The 14,798-nt window shown below is 48.9% G+C and overlaps 1 protein-coding gene across 4 annotated transcripts; it reads right to left on the bottom strand.

Annotated features, from left to right (window-relative positions):
- Positions 1 to 9,601: 9,601 nt before the first annotated feature.
- Positions 9,602 to 14,781, bottom strand: usp18 (ubiquitin specific peptidase 18). Of its 4 annotated transcripts, none has more exons than XM_084482954.1 (10): positions 14,638 to 14,781; positions 14,119 to 14,338; positions 13,862 to 14,001; positions 13,549 to 13,628; positions 13,037 to 13,183; positions 12,581 to 12,676; positions 11,219 to 11,389; positions 10,893 to 11,027; positions 10,525 to 10,568; positions 9,602 to 10,434 (listed from the first exon to the last, which is right to left on the bottom strand). In XM_084482954.1, exons 1-10 carry the CDS (start codon positions 14,696 to 14,698, stop codon positions 9,954 to 9,956), a joined length of 1,575 nt encoding a protein of 524 aa, XP_084339080.1. In that variant the 5' UTR covers positions 14,699 to 14,781; the 3' UTR covers positions 9,602 to 9,953. The 4 variants fall into 4 exon arrangements, with proteins under 4 accessions (XP_084339080.1, XP_084339081.1, XP_084339083.1 ...); XM_084482955.1 differs by having other exon boundaries at positions 9,602 to 10,431; XM_084482957.1 differs by having other exon boundaries at positions 14,119 to 14,221; positions 14,638 to 14,776.
- Between the last annotated feature and the right edge of the window lie 17 nt (positions 14,782 to 14,798).

Raw genomic sequence — 14,798 nt, 5'->3', positions numbered from 1 at the left:
GCGTGGCGGGGCCCCCTCGGCGGGGCCTCTTGGCCGCCGCTCCGCTCTCCGCTCTTGTGCCGGGGCCCCATCGGCGGCTCTGGAAAAACCCCTGTTTGCATCTGACTCGCATCGGCTGCTGGCTCCACTTGTGTGTTCTGTTTGGCCCGGAGGAGGAGGGAGGGGGGGAGGGAGGGGGGGGGGGGGGGTGGGGGGCAATTACCGAGCTCCGCCGCGCGGCCCGGGAGACGGGGACGATGATGTCACCCCCCTCCCCGCCCCCCCCCCCCCCCCCACCCTGCCGTAACAGGCTGCAGATGAGAGGGGCCCCGGGACCGCAATGCCACCCCCCCCCCCCCCCACACACACCCCCCCGGAGAGAGCCAGCAAGTCGGGAAGTTCACCGAAGGGTCGTCGCATATCCACAACATTTAAGATTTACGTTTTCCGAACTTCGGGAATGTCACCAAAGCGTTGAGTTTATACTTTCTCTTTATTTTGTAGTTCTGCGTTCTTGGCTTCCAGAAGCGGTACCGTACCAGAGTGCGGGGCCTCATGTCAAGGCCAGGCCTTGACATGCGGCGGGTCAGAACCAAGGCCACGCTCACTCTTGCCACACCTGGTCAGGCCACGCCCATTCAGGCCACGCCCTTTCGGGGCCACACCCACTTTGCAGGTCAGGAAAAGGAAGAAAGTGATTCTTGGTCCGGCGGAACAATTAACTCTTTGTTTTGTGTTTCCAGGTGACGACAGTTGGAGCGAGGGACAATAGCGGCGTCGTTATCGAATACTACTCCCTCCTCACGTCTTAATGAGCAGGCAGTGTTGTAACCGCTGGAGACCACGCCCTCGATAAACCACAACCCGTCTGCATAAGCAAATGCCTCAGGAAGACGACATGTGATATTGTCATGCGCTGGTTCCCCTCCGTCCCGTCTTCAGATAGGACACACACACACACACACGCACACACACACACACACACACACACATATGCACACACACACACACGCACACGTGCATGCACACACACACACACACACACGCAGACGGACTTGCGCACACACACACACACACATATGCACACACACACGCACGCATTGATCCATGTAACACAAACATGACTCTAAACTCAAAGGGGCGCACAAACAAAAGGTTCAGTCACAGCGAGCCGTGTGGCGTTCTGCGAGCTAAGTGCTATCCCAGAACGGCTACTCTTGCTACTTTCTAGAAAATGGCCCGTTGGAGCCACATCACAGAGGCCTCTCTCCCCCAGCAAAGGGGCCCTCGCACCACAGCCCATCTCTTCTCATTTCCCTATGCAATCCATCCCAGACCGCCCACAACCACACACCTCATATAGAAGAAGGCCGTGCTCGCAAGCACACATCTTGCATGCATTTATACACACGGCTCGGAGCAGCAAGGCAGGCAAACTAATGGCAGCTTAACAGTTAGCGCATATAGCTGGGTTTAATTATACCCTACCAGTGCTATGAATCAAGAGAAGGCTTTCACATCCATTATGATGTGGATGTTTCACCAACAAACTGCCAGGGAGGAGGCTGGGCTCTGTACCGTGTGTGTGTGTGTGTGTGTGTGTGTGTGTGTGTGTGTGTGTGTGTGTGTGTGTTTAAGGGAAACACAAGCTACTGTAAGAGGAGTCTCACATCTGGAAATGACATGGCATTTGTCGATAACGCTCAGACTGGTCTCAGTGGGGGGTCTGCTGTCGGAGGAGCGGCAGGTTGATGGTTTCGCAGTCTGTCTCAGAGCAGCTTTAAAACAACACAAACATCAGCATTGTGTGTGGAAATGGAGATTCAAGCGGCTGTACACTTTCCTTGATCACATAGAAACACGACGCAAGTCGCTTTGGAGAGTCGGGGATGTAAGAACAAACTGTACTTTAGGTTTGGGATCTATTGTCCAACATCTTCAAATCAAATATCCAGTCTGATGGGTTTTGTATCAACAACGACTTGAGGCAAATACTTCCTCCTCAATCGCTCACGCCTTTGGCAACGGTAATGTGATTGCTATTCTAATTTTCTTTGGTTGGTTATCGCATGTCTAATATTTATTCATCTTTTGATCAAATATCCAGTATTGTGGGTGTTGTTTATCAACGAACGACTTGATACCACTACTTCCTCCTCCATCGTTCTCATTTGTAACGTTGTAGTAGAAACAATTCTACTTTTATTTTGTTCGTTATCGCACGTCTCAGATCTGCTCTGGAATATCCAGTTTGTAAGTTAAGGAGCCGTTTAAAGGACTAACGTTAAATACTTCCTCCGAAACATTACGCTACAACCCCAGCTATGAATCAACAATCCCCTAGCAATAACCTCCCCTTCTGTGTGGTTGATCAGTTGATAAGAATGTTGTTAGTTAACACGTTGGACCTTCGTTATCAGGAGTATCTGCTGCTCACTGGGGGGTCGGGGAGTGTCTGACTTTCCATCTAGAGCATCAAGATTCCCAAGCCTTCCTTTAATATGAACTGCACAGACCGATGAAGTGACACAAGCTCTGAACTCCCTGTGTCTCATCCCCTCTCTCTCCCTCTGTCTCTCCCCCTCTCTCTCCCTCTGTCTCTCCCCCTCTCTCTCCCTCTGTCTCTCACCCTCACTTTGCCCCCCATCCCTCTGTGGTTCTCTCTCTCTCTCTCTCTCTCTCTCTCTCTCTCTCTCTCTCTCCCCCCCCCCTTCCCTCCTTCTCTCCGTCAGTCCCGACCTCCCTCTCTCACAGAAACATTGGCAGTAGCTGTTGTGATATAGAGTGACCAACCAGAAGCCAAGGGTCTGATGTTGGTCTACCTGGATGTCTGGGGACATTGTGAGAAGGCCAGACTAGACTAGGCTCCGTGGAGGCACATCATTCTCTATTCAACGGATGATGTGTTAGATGTAGAGCCAGTGGAAGAGAAGCCCTATCCATCACCCCCCCCAAAAAAGACCATCCCCCCCTGGCTTCACATGGGGGGGGCCCTTTAAGATGACCTTCCCCTTCGCCGTCAATGTGTCTCTGAGGTCGTTTCACGGAGACCTTGCTAGCGTCGGTACACCATCTCCACATTCCTCCCCCCTGTCAGACCTCGCTCTGTGTCCCGAACTTTCCCAGAGAACCCTAGACCCCGCAGATGTGAGTGGCTCTTTGTTTCGGCCATGTTTTATCCTGATCCCGGCAGCTTCCCCGTGGTGGAATGTGACAGGAATGCCCTCCGCTACCTGGCACTAGAGAGCCTTTGTCCCGGAGAGGAGAGGGAGACGAGGAGGGAGACGAGGAGGGAGATGGGTGAGGGATATAAGGAGGGATACGAGAAGGGAGACAAGGAGGGAGACAAGGAGGGAGACGAGGAGGGAGACGAGGAGGGAGACGAAGAGGGAGACAGGAGGTAGAAGGGAGAGAAATATGAGGAGGGAGACAAGGAGGGAGACGAGGAGGGAGACAAAGAGGGAGACGAGGAGGGAGACGAGGAGGGAGAGGATCAGAGAAGATCTGACGGCGTGCGGCTTGCTCTCTCAAGGTGCCAATGCCAACAGAACCGGGCCGCATCACAAATTCGAACGAGGGAGAGATCCCCAAGAACAGAGAAGGAGAAACAACGAAGAACTAACTGGGAGAGTGTTCCCTCAGCCTTTATCCACTCATGCTAATTTGGTGTCGCTGTGCAAATCATTAACCGCCTTCTTGATGTAGCAACTGTCATGCAAACACACACACACACACACACACACACACACACACACGCCAAAGTCACGTGGATCCAATGTGTGTCTGCAGCAGCGAGCAGTTTGGAGTTTATCTATAGCTGAGAGCTGTATCGGTTAGCACTCAGTGCTTAGCCTGAAGCTGTCATTCCATTCTTTACTGCATGACAAGAACGCAGTCAGAGTCAAAGAAGAGAGAAGCGGTCATGGTTAGATTTATGTAGCTCAACATAGTTTAGTTAATTTCTTCATAACTGATGTATCAAAACCATGAAGAGACATGAGGTACTGACATATCAAAACCATCAACAGAGATTAGGTACGGCTTTACTGACGGATCAAAACCATCAAGATACATGAGGTATTACTGACGTATCAAAAAAAACGTCAAGACATGAGGTACAGTCGTATCAAAACTATCCAGAGACATGACGCATTACTGTTGTATCCAAACCATCAAGAGACATGAGGTATGGCATTACTGACGTATCAAAACCATCCAGAGACATGAGGTATGGCATAACTGACGTATCAAAACCATCCAGAGACAGTAGGTACTGTCGTATCAAAACCATCATGAGACATGAGGTACAGCATTACTGACGGATCAAAACCATCAAGATACATGAGGTATTACTGACGTATCAAAACCGTCAAGAGACATGAGGTATGGCATTACTGACGTATCAAAACCGTCAAGAGACATGAAGGACTGTCGTATGAAAACCATCAAGAGACATGAGGTACTGACGTATCAAAACCATCCAGAGACATAAGGTATGGCATAACTGACATATCAAAACCATCCAGAGACATGAGGTACAGCATTACTGTTGTATCAAAACCGTCAAGAGGCATGAGGTACTGATGTATCAAAACCATCAAGAGACATGAGGTACGGCATTACTGTCGTATCAAAACCGTCAAGAGGGGCGTTTGCGTTTATTGAATCAATTCAATGGAAAAGAAAAACCTGGAATCTGCTAAACATTCCAGAGCTTAATCTACAAAAGCAACTCGCTCCGGTGGAACGCCACGCCACAAATAACAGGCTCCTTGTGAGCGTGGGAACCAGCAGCTGCGTGTTGGAGCAGGAGCGGTTGTTTTGTGTTGGTATGCGCCGACAGACAGGCAGAAGAGACAGGTAACCGTGCCCATCAGGAAAGCCAATTCATCCGTAACTTGAGAGGGCCCCCATCTCAGCAGCCTCAGCAGGGCCTGATCGCTCTGCAGGGGCCCGGGCTAGGGTTCTCACAGGACCGTCCGATCAGACCATGGGGACAGACTAGACGATGATGGGGGGGGGAGGAGAAGAATGGAAACCCTGCACTAGCCTCCCCCCTCTCCCAAGTTACCAGGTGGTCTCTTCTTTGGGCGACCAATGTGTGTGTTCACGTTCACACACATACAGGCTATGGCTTTACTTCATGTTACTGTTAGCTGCTTGCTGGCGGCTAACTGACTTACAACTACAAGGGACTCCTTCCCCTGCTCATCGCTTGTTGGTAGACCAACCATTCTACTGCTTAACGGTTGGCTGATAACTGTTGACAAAGACAGACGAGCACAAGCCCCTCCCAATAACACGGGGGTCTCTACCTTGGTGGATCGACCATGTGTGGGAGTCTAAACGTAGCTAGTTCTAGCTAATGACAGCCGTTAGCTGTTAAGCGACAAAGGTAGGCAGTGAGTTAGGGTTGCCTCACCCTGTGCATTGTAAAGCCATGACCTATTTATTGGAATTGCATGCATTACCATTACAAACAAAGGCCAATTTCCATATTATGTAAAGACATAGAAAAGAGAATATTCAATTTTCAACCTTGAAGCTTATTTCAACAGTCCTATTATTCACTATTTAATCATTCATCAATCCAGTTTAATCATCAAGCCCACTCAACAGCTGAATAGTCTAGTTTCTGATTAACTACCTGTTCGTACTGGCAAGCCCTACATCTCCACGAAATAATAACATGTTTCCTCTCGCTTATTCTACCCAGCAACCGGCCAGCAGCTGGCAAGCATGTTTAGTCACTTTGACACAGGCCAATCAGAACGCAAGCATGTTTAGTCACTTTGACACAGGCCAATCAGAACGCAAGCATGTTTAGTCACTTTGACACAGGCCAAATCAGAACGCAAGCATGTTTAGTCACTTTGACACGAGCCAATCAGAACGCAAGCATGTTTAGTCACTTATACGCGAGCCAATCAGAGTGCAAGCATGTTTAGTCCCTTTGACACAGGCCAATCAGAACGCAAGCATGTTTAGTCACTTTGACACGAGCCAATCAGAATGCACGCATGTTTAGTCCCTTTGACACAGGCCAATCAGAACGCAAGCATGTTTAGTCACTTTGACACAGGCCAATCAGAACGCAAGCATGTTTAATCACTTTGACATGGGCCAATCAGAATGTCCACCTATGCAGTTTGTTCTGCACAAATTATACAATGTCACATTTTAAAACGTTGCGCTGAAAAAGTTAGATTGTGATCATCTTCCAGTGGGGTAGGTTATGCCGGTCAGACTGGAAGGCTCACATCTCAAGGATGTGCTATTTATAACTCTTAGGGTGTCAAACTAAATGAGTGTGGATAGTCTATTACTGCAGTCCTCTCTCTCTCCCTCCTCTCTCTCTAGAGAGGAAACCTTTTTCTCCTGTGTGGGAAAGATAAGATGGAAGGCATCTGCACGACAGCTAGTAATGTAAACTCCTCTGAATCTCGTTCTTTTTAGTACAGCAGATGTTAGGGGCTTAAGCAGAGCGACCCGATCATCACCGGTTCTGGCAGGAAGTAGACTGCACTCGCCGCTGGAACACCAGTATTAATATGACTTACGATGACCATTGAGTCACTTAGCCTTCATCCAAAAGCAGCCTCCAGTTAATGGAGATGTATTCCTTTGAGGCAGCAGGTGGAACCCGTGGGAGTAGACCCCCATATAGGGTTCTATAGCCAAGACACCGGGGAGCACCCAGGTGAGGGGCCACTGCTTGGTGGATCCCCGGTTTGGGAGGTAAGTCTACCGTCCTGCCCCACACCAGAGACCCACTGGGAGTCACACCCCCACCCCTAGACTCTAGGGCTAAGGGGGTTTGAATCCCAGTCTGGTTTCAGTCCCTTAGGCCTGCAGTCTACCTGTAGAGCCCTCACCCCCTACCTGCCCCTTAATGACATATCTAGAATAGGTTTCACTGTAAGTCTGTTCGATGAGTGAATAGCAGTGGGTGCCCAACGCACGTCCCAGCGGACAGATAAGAAGCAGCAGAAGATTTACCTTCAGGTACCTGCATAACTCTCTCTGAATCAGTTAGGAGTTTCACTTCATGAGCAAACACGAAAAGCTCTCAGCATCGCATTCCACCCTCTGATTTAATACATTTTTCTGCACAGGGGAGGGAAAATTAAAGTCATACAGCAGACATTTTCCTACAGTTCTTGTTTGCTATTTACTAGCAGAATTCACCATGGTCACCATCGTGTTCTTCTGCCAGCAGAGAGAAGATCGTTTCCTGGTTGGAAACAAGTCAGGCCTTGAGTTCAGAACTGAAAAAAAAAACAGCAAAGAACCGGCAAGCTTTTCGTTCCAAAACAAGAGGACTGCAGAAATAGGATTAGTCTGCCTAATTCAGAGCCAGTCGGCTCCGAGTTAGGCAGGATTTTCTTTTTCGGGTGAACAGGAATGAGCAGAATTTCAGGTCATCGACACACGACTAGGGGCTGAGGGTGATGGCTCACTAGGCCGTCAACACGGTTTATCAAGCAGGAGTTGGAGAAGTCCAATGAGGTCTCAAAGGGTCACAGCAGCTTTGAGTGTGTTGGTTGGGGGCGGACGAATTTCAGCCTAAAGGTTCTGGGCTTGTTCCCAATATCTGCAGCCTGACCTCATGACCTACCTTCTACCTGCTCCTTATCGACCTGCTGCATGACTGACTGAGTGAGGTTCTCCAAGGTTGTATTTACAGTATTCGAATGATTTCCCTCATACTTTAAGTATTCTCTATGCAGAAGCTTCGAAACAGGCCAGCCTGTGAGAACCCAGCTCTCTAAAAACACAAGAGTGAGGAAATCTGAGGGTGTATCGCTTACAAGCCAAAGCTCTCTCTCCTCCTGGAAACACCGCTCTCACCTAGTAACTGGTAAATACGCGTCAACACAGAATGAGGACGACACGTTAATATGAAACCTCAAGCCCTGTTCTGTGAACACAGCAGGGGGGGGGGGGGGGGGGGGTGTGACTCGACACTTTGGTGTCACTCACAGCCCTGCAGAGAACCTCGAGAGGCACAGAGCCGAACGCTGAGCCGCAACCACACATCACCGCCCCCGGAATGTGGCTATCTGTCCCTCGCTGTGCACACGTCAATCACCGGATCCTCTGCAGACGGCCAGGGCTACTGTGTGTCAACATCACGACGCCTACAGCATGTTGGCGCGCACACAACAATGCCGTTCGCTGAGTCACCGACCGTGCGAATAGAGACCTGCACCCCTCTGTGCTGCCGCGTGAGGCGATGGCAGGCTGGAGGTCCGCCGGCGGCCTTTATGTGGTCACGTTCCCTGCAGGGGGCCGGAGACGCCTGCTGCTTCGAGACAATAGAACCACGGGATGAAGCGTGCAACGCACACTTGTTCTCCATCAAAGGGGTTGTCCCCCCCCCCCTCCCCAAGGGTGGCTTCCTGTGCCGCCCCCCCCCCCATATACCTGAATCCCTCCCAACATCCCGACAGTACATCTGGACATGGCTCTGCCCTCTTGACATGGAGAGCTATTAATAAACACTGACATAAAGAGCCTCTTCACAAAGCCATCATCATAGGAAAAAAAACAACGTAGCTCACAATGCTAACTAGTATGGGTCAGCTCCTGTATGAACCAGGGCCTGGTAGTAGGCTGATCCTCACTGGTTTAGTCCACCACCCTGGTTCATAAAGCAGCGTAGACTCATCCTCACTGGCTTGGTCAACCACCATGTTCATACAGCGGCAGACCCATAATCAGTGTTACACAGGTTATTGTATAATAAAAGATAATTATAATTCTATACAACCACTGAGCACAAGAACTGTGACTGAGCTCTGAAAAAGTTCAGTCATCGGGCCACAATGTTGACATTGTTTCCCCAACATGAACACTTTACATTTAGCAGCCAGCTTAAGAAGTGGAACAGAGCAGCACTCATGCAGCCTCTGACATACAGCCTTATTCATTCCTGCCCGAAACATAACTTTAATTGAGTTTTATCAAATACATCACATTGTCGGGTGTAGGTTTCTCACTGTCCATTATTTTATTGTTAACTCACAGAGAGCTATGGGCTGTTAGCATGGGCCCCCGCAGCGCGGACATGTTCCATTCCGTCAGCCGCTTCTCAGGGGCCCCAGCCTGGGAACTCTCGCTTTAAGAGCGGGCCGAGTTCTGCAGCGGCAGCCCTGCCAAGACAGCCCGTGCTGCTGGAACTATGTGGGAACTTGCAAGAGTTGGAGAAGAGTCAACGCAATATGAAATCAGTGGGACGCAACATAGCACTTTGTGGGGCTGGGAGGATTGAGAAATGAAGAATGTGTGTTCTGTGCAAACTGAAAGGTGTGTGCGTGTTGGTAGGGGCGTGTTTTTTTTTTCTCGTTCTCAGAGTCGCAGTCAAAGTGGTGGTGGTGGGTGTCGATACAACAATGAGTCAACACACTAGTGCAGGTATTTCCCTAACAGCTCCAGAAGGCCTGCTTCCTCTTTCAGACAACCCCCCAGCCCGGTTACCAGACGGTGTGTGTGGTCCGAAGAGAGCCGCTGTGCAGACGGCGTCATGCGGGTGTTGACTCTCTACCGCCCCCTAGCGGGTTTATCACACGGACTAAACGCGTTTTTGGATTGATAATACAATTCTGCAACGAACAATAGATGTATTTTAAATAAATTTAATACACAGGCATCTTAAAATGATACAAATGCAATAAAATCAAAACAAAATTATTTGCCAGAAAAAAAAAACCAATATATATGTAAGGGATAATGTATAGAACAGGCTTATTTTAGATAATGACCGGCAACGTTCTATACATTATCCCGCTTATTACACGGTTACTTGCCAAAACAAATCTTTTTACAATTACCATTTTTAGTGTTGATCAGCAGAGAAATAGTCAGCCGAAGACGTTGACGTCTTTGGCGTAACACCACCACCATGACGTTGACGTAACACCACCAACATGTGTGGTGGTGTTACTATACACTGTGAATGCTCTCAGACGGTATCAACCTGAAACCTGGGGCTCTCCATCTAGTTTCTCTCCATCTAGTTTCTCTCCATCTTGTTTCTCTCCTTCTAGTTTCTCTCCATCTTGTTTCTGTCCTTCTAGTTCCTCTCCTAGTTTATCCCCTTCTTGTTTGTCTCCTTGTTCCTCCTCTTCCCGCCTCTCTCCATCTTGTTTCTCCCCTTCTTGTTCCTCCTCTTCCCGCCTCTCTCCATCTTGTTTCTCCCCTTCTTGTTTCTCCCCTTCCCGCCTCTCTCCTTCTTGTTTCTCTCCTTCTAGTTCCTCTCCTAGTTTATCCCCTTCTTGTTTCTCCCCTTCTTGTTTCTCCCCTTCCCGCCTCTCTCCTTCTTGTTTCTCCCCTTCTTGTCTCTCTCCTTCCCGCCTCTCCCCTTCTTGTTTCTCCCCTTCTTGTTTCTCCCCGTCTACCCGTCCCTGGGTCTGGGTGGGGTCTCTCCGGTACAGCAGCATGTAGGCCGTCCTGCTGGGGGCATCAGAGCATTGGTCTCATCATGTTATCAATGTTATTAACATGTTAACATGTTAAATCATAACAGCGAGTTGAGAGCCTTACCTGCTGCGACCGCCGTACGTCTCCCTCACAGCCTCCCAGGAAACCTGGAGGTTCAGGGGCAGGAAACCATGAAATACAACAATAAACCCCTCATTGGTTATTTTATTTGTGGACCTTCTAACACAGTGGAGATGGACAGGAAGGTGTTTTGAAACAGAGGTGCATTGTGGTTAACACCCTAGCCTGTTGACACATCAAGTTCCATTCCTCCTCCTTTTGTCCAATGTGAATATCCTATTTAAATTTGATATCCTGTTACTTAAGGTACATATCTAAACGCCATTTCACATTCACTGAAGATCAGTGGGAGATCTTAGGTTTCACTTTTGCCACTGGAACCAACAAACAGCCGCAGAATAATGACTCACGGGTCCAACGTGGCTGTCGTCTGCGTAGAACCAGCTGGGGCCGGCGGCCAACCGGACGAAGGCTGTGTAGTGTCCAAACATCGCAGACCCGGAGTGGACGATCACCGCAAACAAGCTGTACTTTGTGCTCTCGTTCTGAAAAACAAAACCCATGCTGGAAATGAGAATGGACACATATCAATGAAATACATTACACATGGACGGAAACAGACCTGATATTATCTAGCAATTATGGGGTTGATTTCTTTGAGACTTGTAATGGCTAATCAACATCACACCTCACCTTCAATATTGTAAACTTCCCTATATTTCAATAAAAAAAACACCTTTTGGAAGTCTTTTGAAAACACATCTTGGCTGCAAATGTCCTGGAAATCCAAAGACTCGTGGAATTCCACGGAGCAGTCGAGTTTGTGAATCCCATGGTTGTGGTTGGAGTGACGGAACCTCTGCAGCTGCACGCACAAAATGGTGGGCAGGGAGAGGATCCTTTGTCCCTGTGGAACAGAACAGAAAGAAGGGTCTTTAGGCTGGAAAGGTTCTCCATGACAAGACAGAAGGGTCTACAAGCCTGCAACTCAATTGACCTGTTTAGACCAGGACCTGGTTCTGCACTGGGCACAGAGACCACCAACCGGTTTAGACCGGGTCCTGGTTCTGCACTGGGCACAGAGACCACCAACCAGTTTAGACCGGGTCCTGGTTCTGCACTGGGCACAGAGACCACCAACCAGTTTAGACCGGGTCCTGGTTCTGCACTGGGCACAGAGACCACCAACCAGTTTAGACCGGGTCCTGGTTCTGCACTGGGCACAGAGACCACCAACCAGTTTAGACCGGGTCCTGGTTCTGCACTGGGCACAGAGACCACCAACCAGTTTAGACCGGGTCCTGGTTCTGCACTGGGCACAGAGTAGGGCTGTGAATAACTCAAATTTTTCAGGGTCGAATAATCAGTGGGTGGTATGAACGAATAATCGATTATTCGATGTGTGCCGACATTCACAAAGGCAGCCATGGATCATCGGTAAGAAATCACTTAATATCGTAAACGCAAAAAAACTAACTTTAACAGTGATCAGTGTTTGTGTTGTATGCATATATATTAATATTTATGCTTGTGTATTGTGTATATTGTTTTTCTGTACATGATTAACTATTAGTGCTACAGAACCAACATTAGTTCAGTCCGTTAATTCTTGTTTATTTGAATGGGAAAAAATGTTAACGGTCCAAATGTTAAAAATCGACTTTGACCCTCAGGAACGAATAATCGAATAATCAAATATTCTGACCCATCCCTAGCACAGAGACCACCGACCAGTTTAGACCGGGTCCTGGTTCTGCACTGGGCACAGAGACCACCGACCAGTTTAGACCGGTTCTGCACTGGGCACAGAGACCACCGACCAGTTTAGACTGGGTCCAGGGCACAGAGACCACTGTTTAGACCGGTTCTGCACTGGGCACAGAGACCACTGACCTGTTTAGACCAGTTCTGCACTGGGCACAGAGACCACTGACCTGTTTAGACCAGTTCTGCACTGGGCACAGAGACCACTGACATGTTTAGACCAGTTCTGCACTGGCCACAGAGACCACTGACCTGTTTAGACCAGTTCTGCACTGGGCACAGAGACCACTGACATGTTTAGACCAGTTCTGCACTGGCCACAGAGACCACTGACCTGTTTAGAGGGGGTTGAGGTTTGGCACTGGGCACAGAAGCATTCGTCGATGCCACTCAACTTCTGCAGCTCAAAGAAGGACGCCAGGCAGTCTTTCTGAAAAACGACGGCCACGACATATCAGCTGATTGGTGTGTTTGGATTCAGAACAGCTAAAAATCATGTGTTAGCATGTGTAGCCAGGGGCGGACCGTACTGTTAGGCAAAGCAGGCACTTGCCTGGAGCCCCAGGCCCAATAGAAGGCCCCATCGAGGCCTTTTGGGGCCCCCAAAATACCTTCCTTATATTTCTTCCCCATATCTATATTGTTTTTATAAAAATCTGATCGCAACTCCCCCCCCCCCCCCCCCAGCTAGCCTGTATGTCTAGGATGTAGACATACAGTATGGATGTAGATATATGGATGAATAGGTAGAAGGATGTAAGGAGGTATAGATCTATGTCTTGGGACTCACCAGCGTGTTGTTTGAGTGGGGATGTCTGATGTGCAGCGGCAGACTGAGCAGGTAGCTATGGCCGGGCGTTGGCCGGGTGGAGAAGCAATTCAGACACTGCTGGTGAAGCTCCACAGACAGCCGGTAGAGACTCTGGATCTCCAGGGCCTACAGCAGGTCGGGGGGGGTGCACAGGTCAGGGGGGGGCGCACTAGTTTAGACTGGGAGTAGAACAGCACGTTATAGAAAAGACTGGTATAGTATAACAGAGTAGCTATACTGTGGGTCACTCGCGTGATGATTGCAAACTGTTAAAAGATAGTTAGTTATCACACCATCATGATCTGTGAGAATCTGGATTGTTCATGGATATCATTTCTGAGCCTCTTTATGGGTGTTTGCAGTATGATTTAAGTGAGGATCTGTATGGATGTGATCAGTATGATATAAGTAAGGATCTGTACAGATGTGACCAGTATGATTTAATAGAGGATCTGTACAGATGCGATCAGTTTGATTAATGAAACACCAACCAAGGCCTTGTCATCCATCTGCTGCTGGATGAAGTTCAGGACCGCCAGGAAGACCTCGTCTGCATCGTGCTGTACGTTCACTGCAACACCAGATAACACAGGCGTAGCGTCATCATCACCACACACCTCCACCACCCTCTTCCTCACCACCATCTATCTCATCACCATCATCTCATCTTAACCACAGCCATCTTCATCATCACCATGATTTTCTTCTTCATCTGCGTCATCATCACCATCTTACTCACCTCCATCATCTTAAACATACGTGTCATATCTCTACTATATTCTATAGAGTGTGGGGGGCCCTCACATCGGATGCGTTGTCTGTCCAGACAGTGGAGGAAGTCCTGGTGGGGGGCCGGGCAGGACGGGTCTCTGATGGCCCCCAGGACCCCCTTCAGCTGGACCGGCACGTTATCCAGAGCATCACGCACACGCCACGAATCCCACCTTGGAGTATGGGACATTCACGTCATGTTCTGAATCATATGAAGACTTACGGCTTAAGTTAGAAGATGGAATATGACATCCGGATTGAGACGCGTGTACAGTCCGGTGAGGGGTTACCTGTCGAGGAGGACCTTCAGCTCCGACGTGGCGATGAAGGACTGGAGGAGAGCGTTGACGCAGCAGGTCAGCCCGTAGTTATCCAGACCTCTCACTCTCCACCCTGAAGAGCGACGTTCTAGGGTTAGCCCGTAGTTCACTCTCCGCCTTGAGGAACGACGTTCTGGGGGCAGCCCGCAGTTCTCCGGACCTCTACGCCCTGAGGAGCGAGGTTCTGACACTGGGTTCGTATCCAACACCGAGTATTAGATCGGGATGCCGTTAATTTACCTTTAGGGCGTTTAGCAGAGGCCTTTATCCAAAGTGACTTATATAATGAGTACATTTGTCAGAAGAAAGATTGCCAACAATATATCTGTCGGTATATTGTCGTTTCTTTCTTCTGACAAATTCAATCCAACTTTTAAAGTAGGCCTGTCAACTGTCATGGTTCGTTATTTGATCAAAGGTAAAACTATAAATGATCGCTTCGATCTGGAGTGAAATAACAGACAGATTCGATTTAATCATATTGCCTACCTGTTGAAACGCGACCCATCGTCAGAATACTCCCCATGTTGAGATCAATTATTCTAAACATCTCTTATCAGCTCCTCCAATGCCCAATGTTTAGGAGAACAGCTGACAGTCCTCAGGCTGACGAAACCGAAGACTTGATGCTCAACGGTTCAGTTTCGTTT

The sequence above is a fragment of the Micromesistius poutassou genome (assembly GCF_964030765.1).
Source record: "Micromesistius poutassou genome assembly, chromosome: 18".
Taxonomy (NCBI): domain Eukaryota; kingdom Metazoa; phylum Chordata; class Actinopteri; order Gadiformes; family Gadidae; genus Micromesistius; species Micromesistius poutassou.
Note: the sequence above shows the minus strand (reverse complement) of the source record. Positions and strands in the feature narration are given on the sequence as shown.

What these genes read in the sequence shown, in the direction of transcription:
- usp18 (XM_084482954.1), bottom strand. Translation starts at nt 14,698, where the DNA reads ATGTTTAGAATAATTGATCTCAACATGGGGAGTATTCTGACGATGGGT. An exon ending in CTGAAGGTCCTCCTCGACAG is followed by an intron (nt 14,002 to 14,118) that starts GTAACCCCTCAC and finishes CCATACTCCAAG; the next exon opens with GTGGGATTCGTGGCGTGTGC. An exon ending in CCCACTCAAACAACACGCTG is followed by an intron (nt 12,677 to 13,036) that starts GTGAGTCCCAAG and finishes GTCGTTTTTCAG; the next exon opens with AAAGACTGCCTGGCGTCCTT.